Source organism: Notothenia rossii (assembly GCF_949606895.1).
Source record: "Notothenia rossii genome assembly, chromosome: 6".
NCBI classification, from domain to species: Eukaryota; Metazoa; Chordata; class Actinopteri; order Perciformes; family Nototheniidae; genus Notothenia; species Notothenia rossii.
Genome location: NC_136909.1, coordinates 74,060,961 through 74,085,042, shown reverse-complemented (window position 1 = coordinate 74,085,042; position 24,082 = coordinate 74,060,961). Strand labels below are relative to the sequence as shown.

The 24,082-nt window shown below is 41.6% G+C and overlaps 1 protein-coding gene across 1 annotated transcript; it reads right to left on the bottom strand.

The window, feature by feature from the left end:
- Positions 1–170: 170 nt before the first annotated feature.
- On the bottom strand, positions 171–23,814 carry stox1 (storkhead box 1). The gene is made up of 4 exons (XM_079690358.1): positions 23,272–23,814; positions 4,696–4,848; positions 1,403–4,070; positions 171–766 (listed from the first exon to the last, which is right to left on the bottom strand). Exons 1-4 carry the CDS (start codon positions 23,600–23,602, stop codon positions 613–615), a joined length of 3,306 nt encoding a protein of 1,101 aa, XP_079546484.1. The 5' UTR covers positions 23,603–23,814; the 3' UTR covers positions 171–612.
- Positions 23,815–24,082: the final 268 nt, after the last annotated feature.

Genomic DNA, 24,082 nt, shown 5'->3' with positions numbered 1-24,082 from the left:
ATTGCTGTGAATGTGTTATCTATTGGTTTTTGCTCAGTCTATTTGCATAATATGTTTTATTATTTCTTGCAGTGCAGTTCTCAGGCCCAAGGTAAACATCTCTCATTTTATTCTTCTATTAATAGAACATGTTGTTTTACAAACACTAATAGGACAAAAATACACCTTGGTTGACATACATTTTTATTTGTAGTAACTTGCTACATGATAAAAGAAATAAGTAAATGCTAGAAAATTCTATTTCTGTTATAGACATTTTAACCAATGTGTAGAGAATGGAAACTGTACATTTCACAAGAAAAGGCTATCTATCTTAAACCATGAAATTAACCGGCAAACAACGTAGTTTGTAAATGAATAAATCATAGCATATTACCTTTAAAATTATTTACAAAAAGAAATATATATACTTACATTTGTACACAGAGCCCTGTTTTAGAAGGTATTTATATGTGAAGGTAGGCAACAAAGTGCAAACCTTCCTTTTTGGAAATGTTTTCTGACCAAGCAGCTGCATAGAACTGGAGAGTCAAGCTTGGTTTAGGCCTTTTCATACTGAGCCAAGAAATCCATCAGCTCCCACACAAAGCTACGACAGAGGACTCAGGTCTGCTATACGTTCATGACAGGAGTCAGCTGCAGCAGTGAGCTCTGCGGGCGAATGGCGCTGCTCTTGGAATGGAGTTTCTCCAAGTTTTGTAAAAAGCCTCTTCTCTTCAGACCCTCCAGAATGACAGTGTTGCTGGAGGCCAAACTGACACGGGTCCTGCAGGGGGAAAAAGAAAGGCATGAGGTTGAGATTTTCTATAAATATACCATTTGTACCAAGTTGACGTGTTCATGCCCCCCATCTGTCCACCCACACACCGGGGTGCACAGTGAGTTCAATGTCGAGAAGTTCCTCTTTGATTTATAACATACGAATTTTAAGTGCCTTACTGCAATTACACTACATTATAAAAAAATACTCCCTCCTGTCCAAATACTGCACACTCTAATTGGACACAAGGTGTTTGTTCAGCTTACTTTAAAGGAAAAAACACAAATTGGGAGGAAGGCCAACCACAGACATGTAACCCAGAGGTTAACTAACCTCAGTACAGTGTTTATTTTGCCTGTCACTAAAGCTCCTCTAGTATGCCGTGGGATAGTCTGGTGTGGGCTTACAGTTAGAGCGGTAAGTCTTTAGGCTAAGCTGTGAAAACTAGAAAAAAACAATGTGTGTCTGGGCTAAGGGGTAAGGAGCATTTTCTTACTGGTTTTTATCCTTTTTTCTCTTATACCTATCGGTCAGTTCAATGCCTTGGAAAAGATACCCCAGACTCAAAGTAGGTCACAATGAAATGCAAACATGATATCACACCATCTTATTACAGCTGATATGAACAAGAGAGGAACTCACCGAGGAGAATCTATCCCACTGTCTCCCGTGATGCTCTGGTTCTCCCCAATTTCCAACGCTTCCCCGATCTCCACCCCTCTGGCACCACTGGGCGGACTCTGAACAGCTCTGCTGGTCTGAGGAACATCTGTCTCATCAATATCGTCCTCCTGCACCTCAGCCGCCCAGTCAGCAGATTCTCCATCGCCCTCATCACCCGACTTACGGACCGTCTCACTGTCGGATTCTATCTCACTGGTCTGGCAGTAGTCAAAGATGCTACTGTCAGCAACTTCAGGCTGTTCGGGACAATCCAAATCAAGGTTGACCTCCTGTCGTCTCTCCCCCTGGACCGATGCACCTAGTCTGGGGCTAGATTCCCTTTGGGACCCTGGTGATCGAGTCCTCCGATGGCGGTGATGGACCCTCCAGATGGTCTCTTCAGATCTGGTGGGGCTGAGGGAAGAATTCCTCTGAGTTGCTTGGGGAATTAAATCTTTAAATGTGCTTTCCCTTGAATCTTGTTTGGAGTCAACTTGTGTTTGGTGAAAGTTGGAATTATAAAAGTGACGATGGGGTCTTTGGTATTGAAAATCATACTCATTGTTCTGGTCAACTACCTTATGGCCTTGGTAGTCAGCTAGACCTGTCGGGAACACATTTGCAGAGTCAATAATCTCCTCTTCATTCAGACACAAGGAGCTGCAAGCATCCTCATCATCATCATCATCCTCTTCTGCTCTCTGGTAGAGCCTGAAGTCGTCTTCTGCAAAGCCATCAGTGTCTGTTATTGCGCTGTCAGCAATCAGTTCTGGCCTTTCTCCCATGGTCCTTTGCTCTCTATTACTGATAGTGAGGGTTCTTATCTCCTGTTGTTCCAGTGTGGCTGTAGATTCACAGGCCGGCTGATGTGAAGAGAGCTCTGGCCTCTGAACATCTTCCCTTTGTGGGTTGGACAGTCTGAGGGAGTGTTTCCGCTGTAAAGAGGGCTTTGGCCAGAGCAGGGTTGGGTCATGTGAGGGATTTACAACAGGCTCATATGGATGAGTAGGGGGAATGGCATTGGTATTGGAGTATTGTTGGATGTTAGAGAGGATGTCATCTTTAGTTTGGCTGTGGTCTGGTGCACAGTTGTATTCTGGCTCGTGTAAATTGGTTCCTTCTCTCTCCCAGCTCTCCTTGCTGTTTTCGTCCCTCTGATGTCGGACCTTGTCTTCTATCCGGAGCGTACTGCTCTGTGGGTAAACTGAACTGTACTGCAGTGGCAGCTCAATGTTGAGTTTCATGTCTGCTTGGAGCACATGATCAGCATCAATGTTGTACCTGTCCTTAGACGTTGGGGATGTTACTGCATGCTCTACATCTAATGTGATCGTTTTGGCTCGATGTGGGTCCCAAGATTTTGAGCGATTATTTAAGCGATCCTTCTTCCCTGGTACAGAAACCTTGCTTTCTTTTACCTCTCGTCTTCTTGGCTCTTTGTTTGTGGTGACATGAATAATAGGCTCAGGTTCCTTGATTGGATGAGCCTGGAAAGGGTTTTCGATGCGCTTCTTATAAAGAGATTTCCCTTCAACAGCTCCACCTTCTTCCACTTGATCTGGTTCATCAACAGGGATTTCCCTTCTGAGCCGTGCAGGGATCAAATCCTCCCCCTCTAGATAATCTTCCGTACACATGGGAGCCTTACTCTTCGCCCGCTCCTTCTCTCTTTCCTTCTGCTTGTCTCTGGAGGAATGTGCCCTCCTCTTGCTGCGAGAGGCCTTCTGAGCAGACCTTTTCCCGGCCTTAGAGGAGTGATGATACCTGGGTTTTGAGAAGGCAAGGATCTCAGTAGACATTCCCTTGTCTACTCCCTTGTCATCTTTATCAATAACCCTGTCCAACACCCTCTCTATCCCTCTCTCCCTCCTCTCCTCCAGCTTCTTCATTAGGACCGTGTGGCGCGTCAAGTTGTCCACAGTCAGTTCAGGGTTGATGCGTTTGATGATTGCATGCTCCAGGTCACGGGGCAAGTTATTCAGGTCCTCCTCGTCTCTTACTGGCCACTCCTCTGGAGGGAACTGGGCTGAAAACGATGCATACTCCTTCTTTGGCTTTTCTTTTTTACCTCCATTCCTCCGAAACAAACTGAGACCAAACTTCCTCCCTGGCTTGGTGTCTTTTTCCTTGCGGCTAGTGGCGTTACTTGTGGCCGTCGTTTTGCTGATTTCACTCGCCTGACAATCTGCCGCTGTGGAGGTGGACTGATGCTGCACTGTAGGTTTGTGATCTAATTGTCTGGGCCACTTTAAGCTCTTGCCTGTACATTCACTGATTGAAAAAGAAACTGAATGTTGGTCTGGGACAGTAGAGGGAGGGATAGTAGCTGTTACAGCGGTGGAGGCAATATGAGCGGGTGTTTGGAGAGGGCTGAAGCAACTGCAAGACTTGCAGTGAGCCACTGGCAGCGTTTGAGTGTTCTCAATACAGGCGTCATTGCTCAACAGGTACGTAATGGGAGGTGGAGAGGGAGGGTCATCCGCTGAACCAGAAGTCCACCAGTTCTTCTCTCGGACCATGGTGTTGGTGATGAAATAGGTCTGAGGCGTGACGATGAAGTAGCCCTCGCCTGTATGGTAAATTTTGCGCTCTTTGATCAGAGTTCCTAGAGCATTGTAGAGGATGTCCTGAGTAGGGATGGTTATCCCTGGGACATAGAAAGAGAAAATAGTGTTAAAAGGACAAGCAGGGGGGGCAAATTAATAAGATTGGAAAGCATACAATATCTTCAAGCAAAAGGTTGACAAAAATTGCTTTCTGACTGAGTGCAAGATGAGAAAATAGATACCATTCACATCTCAGTAAATAAGAACCTAAAGCTCACAGCCAATTAGCATAGCTTAGCATAAAGAGTGAACATGTGGAAACAGCTAATCTAGCTCTGTCATATGGTAAAACCATTCAACAAGCACCTCTAAAATCACTAATTAAAACAATACAGAACAAATATGTTGCAGAGAAAATTACAACAGGGGTTACAGCAGGACCACATAAATAGTTCCCCTTGTAAAACAGCAAAATGTCGTCTTTAAAAAAAAAAAAATTGTTTGATGTAACAATAATTAAGATTAAGAGCTGCTGGGAGTTGGATTTTGTTCATTTTCAGACAGGGCAAATGTTTCCAGTCTTTTTGCTAACCTAAGCTCACGGGCTGATGGCTTAAGCTTCATATTTACTTATTAACCGAAGATACAAGAACGGATACACTTCAAACACATGTACCAAATATTTAAAACCATCCCTTTAACAAGAAAGCAGTTCATATGGATTACCTGGGTGGGCTTTGCTCATGTAATTGATAAGTGCTTCCTGGTTGACGATGATTTGAGAGGAGTTCATATCGGAGATGACTGAGCACAACACCTCGGCCAAGGGAATGAACTGGGACTGGGGGACAGGGGACATCTGCACCGGGGACAGATCACCTGAAACACAAACACACACACCACCATATTATTGAGTGAAACAGGTGGGCCTGCTGCAGTACACACAAACACACCTGGGTAAGAGAGGTCTCTCTCCGACTTGTGCTGCCAGTGAAAACAACTCAGAGTGCTAAAGTTGACATTCCTTTCCTAACCACCTTCTAAATCATGACCGATGTGGTCTATTTATGTGAGTTATATGAACCATGCCTGACTGCTTTTGAAATTCCATCAGTACTGGGACAGACCACGAAATTCCATTACCCCCAGAGAAATGACCACAGGTCTGCCTGCTGGGCAGATCAGATATCCTGCCCTCCATATCATACGGCCCGACATGTCCAGGAGGTGCCCTTAGACAAACATGTATCCGAAAGTGAGAGAGACTCAGAAAAAAACCCAGACAGTTTTAGAAAACATTTGTCTTATAGTTATAATAATAGGATAAAACTTGTTCTCTAAATGTATACCCCACATACGAATCTGTACAATTGCAGGCTGACAGTGTGACAAGCAGACTGTGAGCCTATTAGGCAGAAGCCACAAGGCGTTTAAATCATAAAACTAAGCTGCTTTTTAAGACAACCAGACATTTTAAAGATGTATTATTAGTTTCAAAAACAATCGCTGAGTTTCACAGGATTAACACATTGAGTAACGTAATTCAAGCAACATGCAGTGGTTAAGTTGCTTCAGGGAAAAATGTGTTGTGTAAAGCCTACATTGAAGAGAGCATGAGGGGTTAAGACACTAGAGCCACAAAGACTCAGACATCAAAACTAAACGTGACATTGACACGGTTGTGTCTAAGTCATTGGTTATGATTGAAAACATGGATGTCTCTTGTCTATGTTTTAGACAAAACACAGGTAATAAACATATCTTGTTTTTTTAATTGAGTTCCCTATTTACCACAATGTGAGGCAACTAAAAACATCTGACTTTTGTTCAAACTCAATTAGTAAAAGGAAGAAAGGAACATTTCCAAAAAGGTAATAAAGATACCACCATTGTCAATTGCCAATTCAAAACCTCTGATCCCACTCAGGTCATTGGCAGAAATGCTGTTACTGTCTTCACAATCTGGAAGATTGTGTTTAGGCAAACTATTAGAAATGTCTATTAAATTAAACTTTAAGGTGGCAAGTTTTAGTTGTAATATTTATGTTTAGGTTAAGCTTAGATATTGAGGTTATGGTTAGAATAAGAATTTGAATGAGGGCTTGTTGCTGTGCATACCTTGAGCAGTAACCCCAAGAAAAGCATTGCAAACCCTTGAGGGATAATATAAAAGGCAAGCTGAGAAAGGTTTGCCTTTATGAAACTGTTATTTATTTTACAAAGCTAATTTTGATTAAAACAGTTGCACACATTTTGACTGTTTGACTTATTTAAAAAAAAATATATAGAGCACAAAGAGTAATGTCTACTAAAGACAAGTGAGCCAAGTGAGAGCACCAAAACAAACCAGATCCCACTGCTGATGAATGATTAGCATCTGGCCTGAGTTAACACAAACTCCCTTCATAAGAAGAGCAGACACAAGGGCATGACCATAACCTTACGCACAGGACTGGAACATTGGTTTAAGTTAATCAGCTACACCTCCTTAATGGGCACTAGCGGGTAAATCTTGACACAAGACACAAGATGTGTGCAGTGATCTACCTGCTAGATCTGATATAGTATTTCCAGTACCCTCACAATGCAATGTGAGTGTAAGAAATGCCACACATACAATTAATGATTGCTATATAGCCAGTCAGGACTTCTTTCTGTTATTGAGTGGGACATTTCCCCCAAATGTCCAGTTGTGCTGACCACAACACTTTGTGTATGAATGTGGGAATAAAGCTCAAACATGTGGCGTGTGTGAATGTGACCGATTCTCCCATCAACCCCAGGGCATTCAATGAATACACTGCCAAGCTCGCACTTGATGTAAACTAAACATTTACAACCCTCACACTTGAACTACTTATGTCCAAGGAAGGGCAAATAAACAACTAATCAAATATCTGCCATGTTGAAACATGACAGAACACACACATACCAAGCACATGTACCACTTCTCTGGTGTGCACATATGGATTATTACTACCATGAAGCATCAAAGACAGTGTTGCAAGATTTTATTTATGAAAAGTATCCCAATAAATAGCCTCAAACCAGAATAATAATAGACTGGATAATATGTAAAGATAAAAAAATCCTACTTGTGATAAATTGAAATTACATTTGTTTTTGATGGTCAGGTATTGCATGTCAAGCCAATCCTACTGATATGCTTTAGAAAATCACCATAATACTAATAAGAGAAAAAACCGGTGGCAGTTTTACTGGAATAAAGCCTAACTTATCATTAGTGAAAACCCCCCAAATGGAACAAAAAGTAGCCCACATTTTCACATTTATCCACCCAATAAAGTAGTATTGGTGTTGAAAACTGCATAATCTGAGCTGCTTTTTCCTCAGTAAATTGTTTAATCAAACTGCTACTTACGCTGTCATTAATGTTTTGTATCCTCAGAACGAACTAAATCAAGCAAAGTCAGTAAAAAACAATTATCGGCACAGTGAGCTCGCTTAAGGCTCATAAGCTCACAGACAGGGGTCTTTCAACTGATCCTATGGCACATGGTGGGATTTAAAAGAAAAAGAAAAAAAGCCATCTGCCTTTTTCGGCTATGACAGAAGACGCTAATCTGACAAAAGCTCAGAGCGGATATCTCAATAGCAGTCTCCCTGGGCAGTGAATTACTGCTGCTGACTTAGCTAGTCATTGTTGTCAACTTCCTATAGGAATGTCCGCCAGGCTGTCCACATAGCAACCGCCTATAACCACAGACAACAGTCAAAAGGTCAGCAGGGATAGGCCGGAGGGGGAGCCAGATAACTAATGTTTGAATACAAGAAATCAATAAAGTTATCTGAAATCACCGCCTCCTCAAATTGAGTTCCCCGATGTCTTTGAACAGAGGTGTTTTTTGTCATGCTCTCTGACTGTGTCCCGGTTTAAAGCAGAATATCCTGTGAACACCTGCTCACATGATTTCAAGCTGTACTGAAAAATTCTACAGAAAAGTGAGGCTGAGGATGTAGGTGAGACAGAAGGAAAAAAACACACCTACAGCAGATTGTTTGTGGGAAAAAGATGGTGTAATATAGTCAGGGGATTATTGTTTATTGAGTCTAACATTAGCAGACGTGACCTTCGGGTGGGGGTTCATGGTTCTAACTATCTTCTCTCCGGGGGGAACAGGCCTCTGTGTTCCTGTAATCTTAGACCGGGCCACCGACATTACACTCATTGTCATACACTGCATGAATACCCTGCTGGATGCCATGGCAACCGAACCCTGTGCCACAACGAAAAGGGAGGGAAGCTCTGGACCCAAACAGGAGACGAGCCTTCAGTTCAAAGGAGAAGCAGTTTAATGTCGTTTAGGGGAAATTCCACACATTTTACATTTCAGAGTGAGCCGTCCAGGAGAATAAGCGCTTTTATCTTATTTCTTTATAAATGTGCCCCCCCAAACTATACGACAGTCCCCGTTAAGTATGAGATGATCCAGTGTTTTTGAAACATCACAAATAAACACAAGAAACAGTTCCTACAAACTATTGTCCATGCAGCAGAAGAAGAGGTTAAGTGAAAAACACAAATAGACAACAGTGAGTGTGTCACATCAAATTATAATTATGAATTGTAAGACAAAACCTCTGCCAACCTTAACTCAAAAAATATTGTTTTGAATATCCCATTAAATCATCCAATGACCTCCACATTGAGAACCACTATCATAATGCATACTTTAAATGTTGTGTATTATACGTTTTATTACAAGAGATCATTGCTGGGCACCTGTGTACCTCACCAGGTAACTCCTCTCTCTCACTATCAGAATGAATCAAAAATACTTGATAATTATAATGACCATAACATGAAAAAAGTGACAAACCTCACACCATGCTTTCTGTTCCATGCAGAATTCAAACATTTATTTCTTCCCATGTCATATACTTTCCACGTGAGAATAACTTCTCACGCCTGGGGGATACAAGTGATTGTGCAGAGCATTGACTGAGACCTTCTGTCTTCTATCCCCAATGAGATCTTTTTGGCTGCTGACACTGATCAATGACACATGTATTCAGATGGCTGTGTCGTTAGCTGGCCACATGAGTCTCGTTTCATATGTGATTGCATTACCTCCAGACTCTTGGGAGAAAACACTCACATGCCATACAATGCAGCGCGTACTGTAGACCAAATAGCTGCACCCACCCTGCTGCTCTCAGTGCGAAGATCAATCCATGCACCTACTGATTTTCAGAAAGGATTTAATCTATATTCTCGCCTTGATGAAAGACCAGAAACCAAAGTAAGGCAGACGATAGCACAATTGTGACTGAATCTCGTCTTTGACCTTTCCCCTTCATGCTATCTCTGGTAAAAATCTAACTGAAACATCAGGTTTGTTTCCAAAACTCTTCGCTCCATGTCCTCCCTGGAAGCCCACTCTCTCAGACACATATCTTATCTTCCTATCCTATAATCTCGAGGCCCCAGTGAGCAAACAGGCTAATCTCCTCTCTCCCTCATTAAGGACACACTGCAAGGCATTCAACATGAACTTGAGGTCTGCCCAAACTGAAAAATCCCCCTCCTGTCTCCCATCGCCTGAGACCTTTTGAAGAACACGCCTCAGTGAGTTTCCAGTTAAGTCTCTGGTGAGACAATGTCAAACATTCATACACTCAGATTTAGTGTAATGGGAATTGATGCCAACAGTGATTTATGTCATGACTTCCTCCCAGTCCCACCACCACTTCCCTTTGTTTTGGGTTTCTTGGTCTAGCAGGCCTTCGTGAACCCACCCTCCCCTTCTTATGTGCGTATGTGCAACGCATCACACTTTTTAAAAGTGCTTTACGAGTTTGTGTCTTTCACTCCCATACAACACACAGACGTGGGCGTTGCAGTTAAATGGCCCAATAAACTGAGTGAAAAGATCCCTTCAGAGAGGCATCACAGGCCAAATGTCCCCAAAACCAAACCTCGCCCAGCCTAACAACACTGGCCCTTCCTGTGCGTCCACTCCGAAAGCACTTAGAGAAACACTGTATGGCCCATTTGATCAAAGTGCTTGCAGTAAACATCTGCTTTTCTTGTCAATGTCATCAACACGGCTGCCACAGTCCCACTTAAAACACACCAATAACCAGTGAAACGCAAAGTCTGAACATTGTACAGCTTTATTGATTGATTCTCAACAATAAAACATGCATTTCTGCCCAAACTTGAAGGCATTGATTAAATATTTAAACTGACCCACTGTCAGCTCAGTCTCTCAGCGTTTGAATATTAAGTGAAGCTTTGAAGTGGGAGGAAACAAGTTATGTTGGACTGTGCCCGTTTTGTAATCAGTGTTTGATCAAATGTCTTTATTTTTGCAAGATAACTCAGATTGACTCTGAAAATCCTCTTGCATTAATAATTCGTCTGATGAGGGTTTGTTTTCTGTTTGTTTGTCTGTCAGGACAATTTTCATAAAACTTTGTAAAAGGGTGTATCATGGGCCAAGAAAGGATACATTAAATTATGGAGCGGATCTGAATTACAGGGCGGATACACATATTATTTTTCACTTGTTAGGATTGTGAGTTAGGGCATTTTGTCTGTCCTTCAGTCTGTGCTCTCTGATTGCCCTTCCAGTTTATTAGTTTCATCTAGAGATATTGACTGGATATGAACACTGACTTTTGAATTTTCCATCTAAAAAGGTGAACAGTTAGGAAGAAAAGTCAAACTTAAGAGAATTCATGAGCTAAAACTTTTAGAAATGAGGAGAAACACAGTCAGGCTTTGTGTTGACTCCCGTCGCTATAGAAACCTATACTGAGGCAGCGACCTGCCACATGCAATACAAAGCCAAAGAAAAAGAAGAACCAGCAGCAGAAGTATAATAAGGGTATCTATAATCCAGCTCAAGCCTTGGGGATCACTTTGCCAAACCAACCCTTTGACATTTAACATATGTTGGCAGGAGGGCATACAAAGGCTATGACTATTCTTCTGAAATTGAAATTCACAGAGCTTGAAATATTTACGCTCACATAGTTGGTCACCGCAGATTTTGGCTGTAGCTGTAAAGCCATTAAATAATATTCTTACCATCTGATTCACAGTAAGAACAATTTGAATAGCAGCACATGCCACAAGAAACAAATGACAAAGTGCTTTACTAATGTTAAAAAAAAAACGTCATGTTCTTGTGGAGTAGGAAATGCACCTGAGCAGGTGTTTAAAAGAAGACAATGTGCAGGTAGACAGGCCTGTATTTAATAGCACAGCCCAAAGTGCTCTGTGTAACATGACACTGGCACTTTACTTTCCCATCTTTTTACCTCGTACCTCTCAGACCTAATGGCCACACCCTGAAATATCTGGCTCTCGTCTGCTTTCATGAACATTAGTCCAAAGTCTGCCAGGGCTGTTTCTGCCAGATGCTTGGAAGACCAAGATATTTACATTTGGACCAAAGTACCTTTCCTATGTTCTTTAATTGTACATGTTTTTCACATTTCTGTATATAAACTATGTCCAAGTCCTCTGCCTCTTCTCAAGCCAGATTTGTCACATCTCCAGAGTAACCACTTCATCTCCGCTCGAATCCAGCCCAGATCTAATGAACCTTGCATTTCAGCTTAATACCAGACGTTCTGGATATCCCAGAGATCAGTGATGTGGGACTTGAAGAAAGATTCAAAACAAATGGTCAAAAGTATTTGCACAGAGGTTGTGATATTCTGACTTTTAGTGCCTCTATAACATTTCTTTTTAACTTTTTCAACAGTTCTTTTCTCAAAGGTCCATAGAAATGAGTCAGATTCAGATATCTGTGTTGTTAGTCAAGCTTTACCATGTTTTATACACACTCAGATGTTCTTGGTTCTCCTGATATTCTGCCTGAACTTTTTGTTGCCTCTTACAAAACTCATAATTGCAGGTGATTGTTATCTTGATTAGTTATCACTGATTACTTCAGACTGTCTTAGCAAAACATCTTAACTTACTACAGATAACAACGGAGCATTAAACAACCTTAAAAGGAGCATACTGAAAGACTTACATTTGATTTAAAAAAGCCTGGGCTCTGGCCACATGTTCTGATGACCCTTTTGACTGGTTTACTTCCAAAGCAATTTTCTGAATGAAAAATGCTTAAATCATAAATGCAATTCAGCATTCTTGCAAACACTGAAAAAAAGCAATATTGCATTTCAATACCTAATGTTTGCTGATCGTTTACTAACAATAGTCTTAGTCCTCGACAACCAGTCACTGTACAGTGAAATAGAACATCCTCATTTCATCATTTTATCTTTACATTTGACATTGTGAAATATTGTAATAAAAGGCACATTCATTCTTCAGTTTTGGCCAAAATTGTGCTTTGCGAGGTCTCAGTGACATTGACCTTTGACCCCTAAAGTCTAATCAGTTAATACTTGAGTCCAAGTGGAAGTTAATACCAGACTGAAGAAATTACCAAAAGATGTTCCTGAGACGGAACAGACAGACACTCGATGGACAGCAGCACGCATACAAAAGGATGGACAAACGATCCTAAAGCATAATGCCTCCCACCACTGCTTGCCGCGACCGTGGAGGTAGGAAAATGAACGTGTTTCGAATCCTTTTTTGTTGATGTAACAGTAGGTGTAGCCAAAGGTGTAGCCTCTCCCCCCCTCTGACATCTCTCCCCTGAACTCTCCACCCTGCCTCTGACCTTCCTCCCCTGCCCCAAATGGTCCTGGACTCTAACACACGCGCGCGCACACACACACACACACACACACACACACACACACACACACACACACACACACACACACACACACACACACACACACACACACACACACACACACACACACACACACACACACACACACACACACACACACACACACACACACACACACACACACACACACACACACACACACACACACACACACACACACAAAACCAACCTCCCTCATCCAGCACCAGTCACTTTTCTGCCATCTCCGCTGAACACTTTAACATATTATTAACATTTTAAACTCAGTTTAAAATGTAATGTAATAATTATGTTATGTTTACTGTATACCCCGATTATCTAGGCCCTTTTGTTTTTTTTGTTTTTTTTTAATGTATATAGATGTCACACTGTAGGACCTCGAGAAACGATATTTCGAGATTTCTGGATGTACAAGATGTAGAATTCTTGACAATAAAGCTGACTTTGACTTTTTTACTTTTGTAAGGCCCTGTTTTGTTCACTATTTAAACTCTTAGCTTGGTTTTTGCATGGTTTCACTGATGATAAAAGGTCAATTCTGCTCTGACAGATCCCTCTCAAACTTACCACTAGAGCAAAAGTCTTGAGTATCTCAAGTTTCATCTTCAATGATGACATGTATAGCCGCATGTCATCATTTCAGCGCTGGTTGTCTTGGTGGTGCCCAGCAAACAATGTGGGCTTCGTAAATAATTGGAAAGCCTTCTGGGGAAAACCTGGTCTGATTAAGAGAGACGGCATTCATCCTACTTTGGAAGGTGCAAATCTCATTTCGGCAAACATTTCAGGGCTTTGTGGACTTAATCCATGATAAACTGGAGTTGAGACCAGGAGGCAGAGTCGCAGTCTTACACGCTTCTCTGCGCTCTCTCCTAGGCAGTCATCCATGGGAATCCCGAACCCAATAAAATACCCAATATTAACGGTGTGTGTGTCTGCCCAGGGACAATTTAAGGTAAATCCTAATAGAGGTGTCATACATAATAACCTACTAAAAGTAAATGTAACAACTACTACAGTGCAACAAAACAGGAAGATTAAATGTGGTCTCTTAAACATAAGATCTCTAGCATCTAAAGCAATATTGGTAAATGATTTAATATCAGATTATAATATTGATATATGCTGTGTCACTGAAACTTGGTTGAGACATGAAGAATATGTCAGCATAAATGAGGCCACTCCACCCTGCCATATCAATACTCATATTGCCCGAGGCACGGGCCGAGGAGGTGGAGTTGCAGCAATCTTTGACTCAAGTTGACTTATCAATACTAAACAAAAATTTAATTATACCTCTTTTGAAAGCCTCGTTTTCAGTCTTACGCATCCGACCTGGAAAACTTTGCAGCCAATCTTATTTGTTACAGTGTACCGTGCACCAGGTCCTTATTCAGAATTCTTATCAGAATTCTCTGAGTTTTTATCAGCTTTGGTACTTAAAACAGATAAAGTAATTATCGTAGGTGACTTTAATATTCATGTTGACGATGATAAAAATAGCCTTACTGTTGCATTTAACTCTATATTAGATTATGTTGGTTTCTGTCAGAGTGTAAATAAACCAACCCACTGCTATAATCACACTCTCGACCTTGTTCTGATTTATGGTATTGAAATTGAGCAACTATTAGTTGAACTGCATAATCCTGCTTTATCCGACCATTTCTTAGTAACTTTTGAAGTACTGTTACTAGACTACAAATCATTAGTCAAAAGCTCCTGCAGCAGAAACCTATCTGTTAGTGCTATAGCCAAATTTAAGGAAGAGATTCCACCAATACTTAACTCGATAGCATGTCTGCATGTAAGGGAGGAAACTTATACAAAATGTACACCACCCCAAATTGATCATGTTGTTGATAGTGCTACAGATGCGCTGCGAATAAAATTAGACTCTGTTGCTCCTTTGAAAAAGAAGAAAATAAAACAACATAGATTAGCTCCATGGCATAATGCCGAAACCCGCAAAATAAAGTAAAAGTCGAGACAACTAGAAAGGATATGGCGTTCCACTAAACTTGGAGAATCTCGTTTAATTTGGCATATTACTCTCAATGAATATAAGAAAGCACTGCGTAAAGCGAGAGCAGCCTACTACTCTTCATTAATAGATGAGAATAAGAATAATGCAAGATTTCTTTTCAGCACTGTAGCCAGGCTGACAGAGAGCCACAGCTCGACTGAGCCTTCTATTCCCATAACACTCAGTAGTAATGATTTTATGTGCTTTTTTAACGATAAAATTGTTACTCGTAGAAACAAAATTAATGACCTCTTGCCTTTGACCAGTATAGTGTTATCAACAGCTCCCGGAAACGTAAGTTCTAATATTACACTATAGTAAACTAGAATGCTTTTCAGCCATAAACCTTGAACAATTAAATTCAATGATTCTCTCTTCTAAACCATCAACGTGTATCTTAGACCCGATTCCAACTAAGCTGTTAAAATAAGTTTTTCCATTAATTAGCACTTCTTTATTAAATATTATGAATATGTCTTTATTATCCGGCTATGTTCCACAATCATTCAAAGTAGCAGTGATAAAACCGCTTCTTAAAAAGCACAACGTCGATCCAAAGGTTTTAGCCAACTATAGAACTATTTCTAATCTTCCGTTCCTCTCAAAAATTCTTGAGAAAGCAGTCGCAAAACAGCTGTGTGATTACTTAAAAAACAATGATTTATTTGAAGATTTTCAGTCTGGCTTTAGAACACATCATTGCACAGAGACAGCTCTGGTTAAAGTCACAAATGACATTCTAATGGCCTCAGACAAGGGAGTTGTCTCTATTCTTGTTTTGCTCGATCTCAGTGCTGCATTTGATACTATCGACCATGATATCCTATTGCAAATACTAGAGCACTTACTTGGCATACAGGGAACTGCTTTAGGCTGGTTTAGGTCCTATCTATCTGAACGCTCTCAGTTTGTACGTGTCAACGATGAATCTTCCACGCAAACCAAAGTTAGCCATGGAGTGCCACAGGGCTCAGTGCTCGGACCTATTTTGTTCACATTATATATGCTTCCGTTAGGCAATATTATAAGGAATCATTCTGTAAACTTTCATTGTTATGCGGATGATACTCAACTATATTTATCAATCAAGCCTGATGAAATTAATCATCTAAATAAAATAAAAGACTGCCTCAAGGACTTAAAAACGTGGATGACCTTACATTTTTTGATGTTAAACACGACCAAAACTGAAGTTATTGTACTTGGCCCAAAGAATCTACGAAATAAATTATCTAAAGATATACTAACTATGGATGGCATTAATTTGGCCTCCAGTGAGACTGTAAGGAATATTGGTGTTATATTTGATCAGGATTTATCCTTTAACGCCCACATAAAATCAATTTCAAGGACCGCCTACTTCCATCTCCGTAACATTGCAAAAATCAGCCATATCTTGCCTCAAAACTATGCAGAGAAACTAGTCCATGCATTTGTTACTTCAAGGCTGGATTATTGTAACTCCTTATTTTCAGGGTGTACCAAGAAGTCAGTCAAGTCACTTCAGCTGATTAAAAATTATGCAGCTCGTGTACTAACCAGAGTTAGGAAAAGGGACCACATTACTCCTGTTCTGGCTGCCTTACACTGGCTCCCTATAGAACACAGGATAGACTTTAAAATTCTTCTTCTCGCCTACAAAGCCCTTAATGGGCAGGCGCCATCTTACCTTAAAGAACTCATTATACCCTACTGTCCTACTAGGGCATTGCGTTCCAAGAATGTAGGGTCGTTGGTTGTTCCTAGAGTCTCTAAAAGTACAATGGGAGCCAGAGCCTTTTCTTATCAAGCTCCACTTTTGTGGAATCAGCTTCCAGTTTGTGTTCGGGCGGCAGACAGCCTATCCGTTTTTAAGAGTGCGCTTAAGACCTTCCTTTTTGATAAAGCTTATAGATAGGGCTGATTAGATTCAGCCCCTAGTTTTGCTGATATAGGCTTAGTTTGTTGGGGGACATCTTACTTCTTCCTTCTCTCTGTCTATACCTGTGTACTCTCATGTTCCGATTAACCCAGCTTCCCCAAATTTCTTTCTTTTTGGTGTCTATATACGCCGGGATACGGAGTCATGGATGATCCTGCGGTCCTGTGTCATGGATTGCGAGTCCTGGATCTTGAGTCGTGTCTGTGGTCCTGGATCATAAGTCCTGGATGGATATCCTCGTGGATCCATCTTCCTATTATACACACATGCATTTCCAAACATTTGGACTACCTATGTTGCAAATGTATTATCTTTTCAATTTACACACGGCATCTATTGCACGTCTGTCCGTCCTGGGAGAGGGATCCCTCCTCTGTTGCTCTCCCTGAGGTTTCTCCCATTTTTCCCTTTAAACTGTGGGGTTTTCTCCGGAAGTTTTTCCTTGTACGATGTGAGGGTCTAAGGACAGAGGGTGTCGTATTGTCATTCTGATATTCTGTACAAACTGTGAAGTCCACTGAGGCAAATGTAACATTTGTGATATTGGGCTATATAAATAAACATTGATTGATTGATTGATTGATCTTATTCAAAGATTGAAGTATTTTCACTCAACTGACACCCCACCACCAAAACATATATACACACAATCTAAGAGTTTCTCCAGCAGGTCCACACCCCTTAATCAAGAGTGATGGCAGTCATTGGTTGCAGATGAAACCCATTTCCTCTTAACCAAGCTCGAAGTAAAGCAGATTCCTGTGTTTGTTATCCCAGCATTAAGGGCAACGCTCCTGTCCAGTGTCTGCCATATGATACATAGCTTCTTAATATCCTGATACATAGTCAGCACCCAGATCCTTGAAAGTGTATTTTACTCCTGAAATACAATAACACAGCACTTTTCTATCACAGAACCTATGTTAGAATACCATTACACTTATCAATGCTAAATAAGGCAAAGAAAACATCCTGTCAGGAAACTGAAGAGTAATGGCAATGCCAAACTTAATACAATATCCTCAATTCAGTGGTGACCCATTTGTCTGACCAGAGAGTGAATGAAGATAAATCCCATGAGGGAAACCCAAGCGGCCGCTGACAGTTTGTGTAAGCTGAGGAATAAAGAGGAAACTCCTAGACTGTTGTTGTTGGCACCGCTCCATCCAACTCTACTGAACAGCCAAATGTGGGTCGATAAAGAGGCCAACATGCCTGATTTGCACCAGGGGTTAGCTTCCTGCTCAATGGGAAAGGATGTCGCTAACAAATGATGTGCTGAGAGGCAGGCACGCAACACGGAAAGTCTCTCACACATGTGAAGGCACGTCCGAGGGTCACGCCTGAGAATAGAGGTCAAGGTTTCCTTATATCTGACACGCTTACTGAACCATCTTTTACAAGCACAGGAAACAGAAAGACATTCTAGATGGATGCAGACATATATCCTTGGCTCTGGCATAGTCCAAGACAATAGGAGTGATGCTGGTATTAAACTGCAGCATAATTAACTTACAAGAACAATGCAATTTGGAAAACAATCTAAAAGTTCAACAAAACTTCACAAGTCACAGCGGCTGCTTTTATTTCCCTTTAAAGGTCCCATGTCATGCTTTTCCGGTTATTACCCGTCCCCTTGTGTGTTATGAAGGTTTTTATAAATGCAAACAGTCTGCAAAGTCACAAACCCTCAAATCCCCCCCTTCCCGCGTCCATTCGCGATGTGTCGCTGTCTCGCAGACCCCACGCAGCAAGCAGGAAATGAACCCAGCTCGCACTGTCCGCAACCAGACCCCAAGCAGCATTCTCATCTGTTTGTCCTTACTGGTGTCATTTTCTGGTTGCTAACGCCATTGTAACACGTAATCACTGATGTTCCTCTGTAACGGTGGTAGACCATAGTGGTGGACTCATCAGAACAGAGTGGGCGAGCTGACCAATCAGAGCACAGTGGGCTCACAGGGAGGGGGGGGGGGGCAGGAGCTCCAACAAGCCGTTTAGGACAGAGAGTGAATACACATAGCCTACTATACAGAGATGCTGTATGAGAGTATATGATCAATAGAAATGGCATGGGACCTTTAACAATTTCATTCATCCAGTCAATTGTTTATTTCGTCTAAATGAATTAATTGGATGTTCTTTGATCTACCAACCAACAATAATAAAAACCTCGACTCTGTTGAGTTATAGCCGATTGAGGATCTTCCAACCCCTGACATAATACACACTTTTTGTTAAATGTTAAACTTGAGAAACAGCAGCATGTATATCATGTTTCTGATTAATGCCGCAATATCAGTGTAGATAAAAGGCTTTAAAAAACGAAGAAATTGGGACTTGATTAGAAGATACAGTATGTTTAAGTTAATTAGGACTATATTTGGTGTGATGTTAATCCTTAGTTTAAAAGCTACAGCACAATAGTTAATGTGAACTGTTAGCAAGTGAGTAGAGAAGTTCAAATAAATTAGCATAAAGCATCTTTCAAAGACATTATTCCAGGTATATTCCCAACCCTTGGGAAACAAACTGTTAAAACTAAGCTCTTTCCAAACTTTGTAAAAATCCAGTTAATGAATAAACAGGTTGAAATAGTTAGCTTAAAGTAATGAATAAACAATCAAAGTAGTTAAGTCAAAGTAATGAATGGATGAATCATTCTGGTTTTGGATTTGACAAAAGGAAACAATGAAAGTTCCTTAGTATACTTAGTAATGAGTTGAATAACATCCAGTATATAATCCATTGATGAAAACAGAAATAAGGTTTGGACTAACAGAAGCCAGAGTGTGGAACACCTGGAGAATGTATTGATGTGTGTTGCTCTCTGAAGCCAGCTGACCTGCAGCAGCTTGTTAGCAGGAAGGTTGCAACCTTTGACCTGCGCTGCTTAGTTAGGACAGGGTGGGCCATTTAAAGCTGGTGAGGGGGTGTCATGGTTAATAAGGGCACATCTGGAAGAGTTATGACCATTAGTGAAGCGCTTTGAGACTCTGACAAAATACCCTCATGAAAGGAGACACCACGCTGTGTGAAAATACAACACTTTCAAGTGAAAAGTAAAGAGCAGAAACGAGGCTTTCTCAGCCGACAAACTCAGGAAATGATCTCAAGAGTAAATGAAGCATTTAAGGAATGCTTCACCCCTTCATGGTATGGCAAGTTAAATGAAATATACCATTTATAAAAGGAAACTTGGCTGAAAAGTGCCTTAATTCTCCAAATAATACACAGGTGGGGGACCTACAGTATGTCCTGCAACGGCCAGAAAAGTGTTTTCCATGGCCAAAGTGAGGACTTGTTCACATCCACGTTCAAAGGTGGCAGGAGCAGTTTACGGAGCTCTATGTAGTAAGGTTACACGATACCTCATTACACCACTGGCTGACTACTTATAAATGTTTCAGCTCTGGGATCTACGCTCATCCTGCTGCAGGGACAATGGTAGGACTCTGAATAATGCAGAACGGGCTTACAGTCATAATGAAGCCTCTGGTTTCAACACGAAAAGCCTGGATTTTGTGAAATTAGTTCGGGGAACTTTAAGGATTTTATAAAAGCCCACTGCCAAGATAATTACTGCATCTTCAGACACAATATTAATTAATTACCAATCTGAATAAAGGAATAGTTTGACACTTTAAGAGTTACCCTTATCCTCCTAAAAGTTAGATTATAAGATTGGTCCGACTCTCATGTCTCTACGTTCTATGCAGCTAGTTTTATCTTGTGAGTTTAATCTGGACAAAGCCATCCATTTCCTCCTGTTCCCAGTCCTTACGCTTAGCTAGCTTATGATCCCAGCTCTGGCTCTAAAGTTAACCCTCAGACTCATAAATCGCTTTATCTAACTCTCAGTAAGAAAGTGAATAAGCACATTTCCCACAATGCAAAACTATTATTTTAAGGCAGAACAAAGATTATTGCAACGCGTAAACCATCTTGATACAATAAAGCTGAAGTAGATTACTCTTCAATCCTTTTGTATTTATGTGGCAGGTAGACACCATAGCATGATTCAAGTTGGTGTTTTCACTCACTACATTTTGTGAGGTAGATATAATGTATTGTGTCTCTGAGCAAACAACTGGACCACTAATGGTGGTGAAAAAACTTGAATCTAGGTATTGATCACGGCAGAAACAAAAAACACTAACACATAATTTTCTCTAGTTCTCCTTTTCATATTTTGTGTTTCCTGCAGGTTACCATACCAATTAAGGAAATATTTCAACAAAAACAGGATTATTCAGAGTATTCAGGTTACAGTGTAAATGTAAACATACAGTACTGTCAATAATGATCGTAAATGAAATGAGTCTGCGGTGGAATTTCAGTATTTTTCTGTAAACAACAGCTTAAAAGGAAGAAAATGGCTGAGGAGATAATTTAAAGTGAGGAATGAGAACCACGTTCATGAGTTAAGAGGAGAGGTCAACCCCAGTGCCCGGGGGGGCCCATTCCAACAACGCAGCCTGTTCATACTAACTCCTCACCCTGCCTGTTTACCTCGGACTAACCTCACCACGAGCCCCTTCCTCCATCAACCCTCCCACACACCTCTCTTTCTGCGTATTCTCCCCTCAAAAAAGACCCACAGAACGATCTGTCTTCCCTCAGGCGATTAGCACCGATAACCAGACAGGACCAATAAGGAAGTAGCGCAAATTAAGCTTATGTGTCCCAAAAGCTTTGTTTTACATCTATTTGATTAATAACTTAAACCACATCTGGTCTATTTCAGCTAAACATCTTCTAACCTTTACTTCCCGTTTAAAAACCTCCTCACGTCAGTAAAGTCCCGTCTCAACCTTGCTCTGACCTGAGAAAGGAAATATGGCTGTTTGGTATTCACTGTAGCACATAACTCATAACGTGTCTGTCTTCTAACTGGCATATTTATATGAGGACAATGTCAAGGCCTTTAAGTCCATGCCTGATATCAATCTAGGAGTCTGACTTTCACAGTCCCTCGCTGGCCATGAAATGGGGGGGACATTAATCCTGGGTAACAGAGGAGCGGCGGTGGTCTGCAGCCAGTCGCTGGGTGATTCACTGCTGACCCATTCTCAGAGAGGAGGCCGTAAACAGGACTCTTGACAGTCTGCCAGCACTGATTACCATACAAATTGCTGCGGTGCGAGGTGAAGGATTTTTTAAGGAGGAGAAGGAGTTGACAAATCCACACAAAGACGTGTTTGCTTACAAGTGTCTTGTGTGAAGCTCAAACATGAGGAGTCTGTAGAGGTTTCAGCACATGCCTCACATCCGATTGAGAGCTCATGGTGTCTGTGTGCACCTTTGTGCTGACGCAGCGCATAGCAATAGAGCTCAACGTCACCTTTGGCTTTCACAGTGTTTGTTTGTGAAACTGTCTCTCAGCAGGATGGCATGTCAGCCTCCACCTCCCCCCCTCCACTGTCGCTCCACGCCCCCTCGGGACTCCCCTTGTGTGGTCTCGTCCTCCCCTTCATATCACATTCCTCCCTTTACTTGTCTGTGCACCTTTCAATTTGCCCTGGCTGATGGATTGATACAAAGTTAGCAGGTAGACGGCGGCATCCAGACTAAAAACACATTATGGGAAAGAACCTGAAACAGAGGACAGACAGCTGGAGCAGATGGGGACTCAAAGCCAATGTTTGTGTTGCTAAATCACTATCAACAACCAAAAGGGACCTGCTGCAGCTCAACAATTGGAAACCCGCCACTAAAACTACTATCCTGCCGCTTCCAAATTTCATGGGATGTGCCTTTTGGAGTGGAAGGGGGTGCTTTGTGGCAAAAACATAAAAACAGTTCCCGCAGGTGTCAATTTGCAACCACCATCATTCAGCATCTTCCTTCTGAAGTGGCAAAACATGTGAATAACCTGGTGCATCTCTTAAGAATACTGTCATTAGGTGTAAACCCTTACAGAGGGTTGCTGCCGGGCATTTACAGCCCATGAGATCATGCTATAGTACGCTATATAAAGGTTTCCATTCGGTTTCTGTGCACATATAAACCTGCTTTAAAACATCAGAACAGAGCCAGAGAAGGAGAGTAATTAAAGGTAATTACATGGTATACAGAGCTTTGTTTACAAGCTAGGGTAAACATATAAATGTGTCGACAACAATGGGAGGCTGATTGGTGATGTAGTCCTATAATGCACCAGACCTTATACAGCGGAACAGAGATTCAAGGAACATTATGTCTGAGGCAACAAACACTTGTAGTGTTAGTTTGAGACAACATTTAAATGATCATAGCAAAAAAAGGTATTCATAGTGGTCATAATTGTCTAAATCTAGAGTTAGAGATAGGGAGAACATAATCAAATAAACTTCTGTTACCAACAACTTTAAGATGAAAAGATTTTAAAACACATGGAACAGAATTTAGTACTCATTCTTCAGAGGAGGAGGAGGAAGGGAACCTCTGGCATCCCAGTGTTGAAAGTGTATTGCTTTCACACTTTTCTCTCAGGGTGGTAAACAAATGTTGTTTGTGCCATCTCTCACACCTGTGATAACTTTGTCTGCATGTGGATGCATTGTAGGCTTACACACTGTATATTAGTTATTTGATTTTAGATGGATAGGGAAAGCTATGAGAAAAGGATTGATGTTACATACCGACAGCTTTGATAATAAATCCCTTTGGTGACCTCAGAGCTCTGCGCATCCACGCTTCTCTCAGCACCTCCAAGTTGTTGGCGTTCCCCTGAATGAAAAGCACCAAGTTTTCCATCCATCCCTGAAAGTACACTTCAGCTACAGCCTTGACGAGTCTCTTATTCCATGAACTACGCAAATTCTGCGCCTTAAAGTCCGCAAAAATCTCCTGGCCGCTGGTAGTGTTGCCATTAAGTTTCACTCCTCCGGCGCGCAAACTCTCCTCGTCCGGGCCGAAGACTACGGCGATCGAAGCAGCGGAGAGCTGCACAAACCGCGGCTGCTGAGACATTTCTAACACCTCTACTGGCTCCAGGACGGAGCTTTCATGCTAGAAATCTCAATGCACTTGTTAGGAGAGAGATCTCCTGTCTGAAAAATCAAAATAAACGCCGTGTTTTGCCACGCATTCCTCCAGTCCGCGTCTGAATCCTGGAGCGAGTGAAGCGCAGACTCTGGACGTCGTCCGGCTGCTGTCTGTCGGCTCCCAGGGAAACCAGTGACGCTGCAGAGGGGAGGAGGGGGAGGGCTTACACACAGGTAGACCTCCCACTGACTGTTGCTCCCAGTGTGTGTGTGTGTGTGTGTGTGTGTGTGTGTGTGTGTGTGTGTGTGTGTGTGTGTGTGTGTGTGTGTGTGTGTGTGTGTGTGTGTGTGTGTGTGTGTGTGACTGTTGCTTCTCTTCTGTAGATATCTGCCGGACAGGTGTTGGTTCACTCATGATTTTGATTTCAGTAATGACATTTATTGTTATGTTGGATTTTTTTGTTTG

Excerpts from the sequence above, each read along its gene's own strand:
- stox1 (XM_079690358.1), bottom strand. The coding sequence starts at position 23,602 with ATGTCTCAGCAGCCGCGGTTTGTGCAGCTCTCCGCTGCTTCGATCGCC. Across the intron at positions 4,071-4,695 it reads CATGAGCAAAGCCCACCCAG|GGATAACCATCCCTACTCAG; the intron begins GTAATCCATATG and ends TCTATGTCCCAG. Across the intron at positions 767-1,402 it reads AGTGGGATAGATTCTCCTCG|GACCCGTGTCAGTTTGGCCT; the intron begins GTGAGTTCCTCT and ends TTCCCCCTGCAG.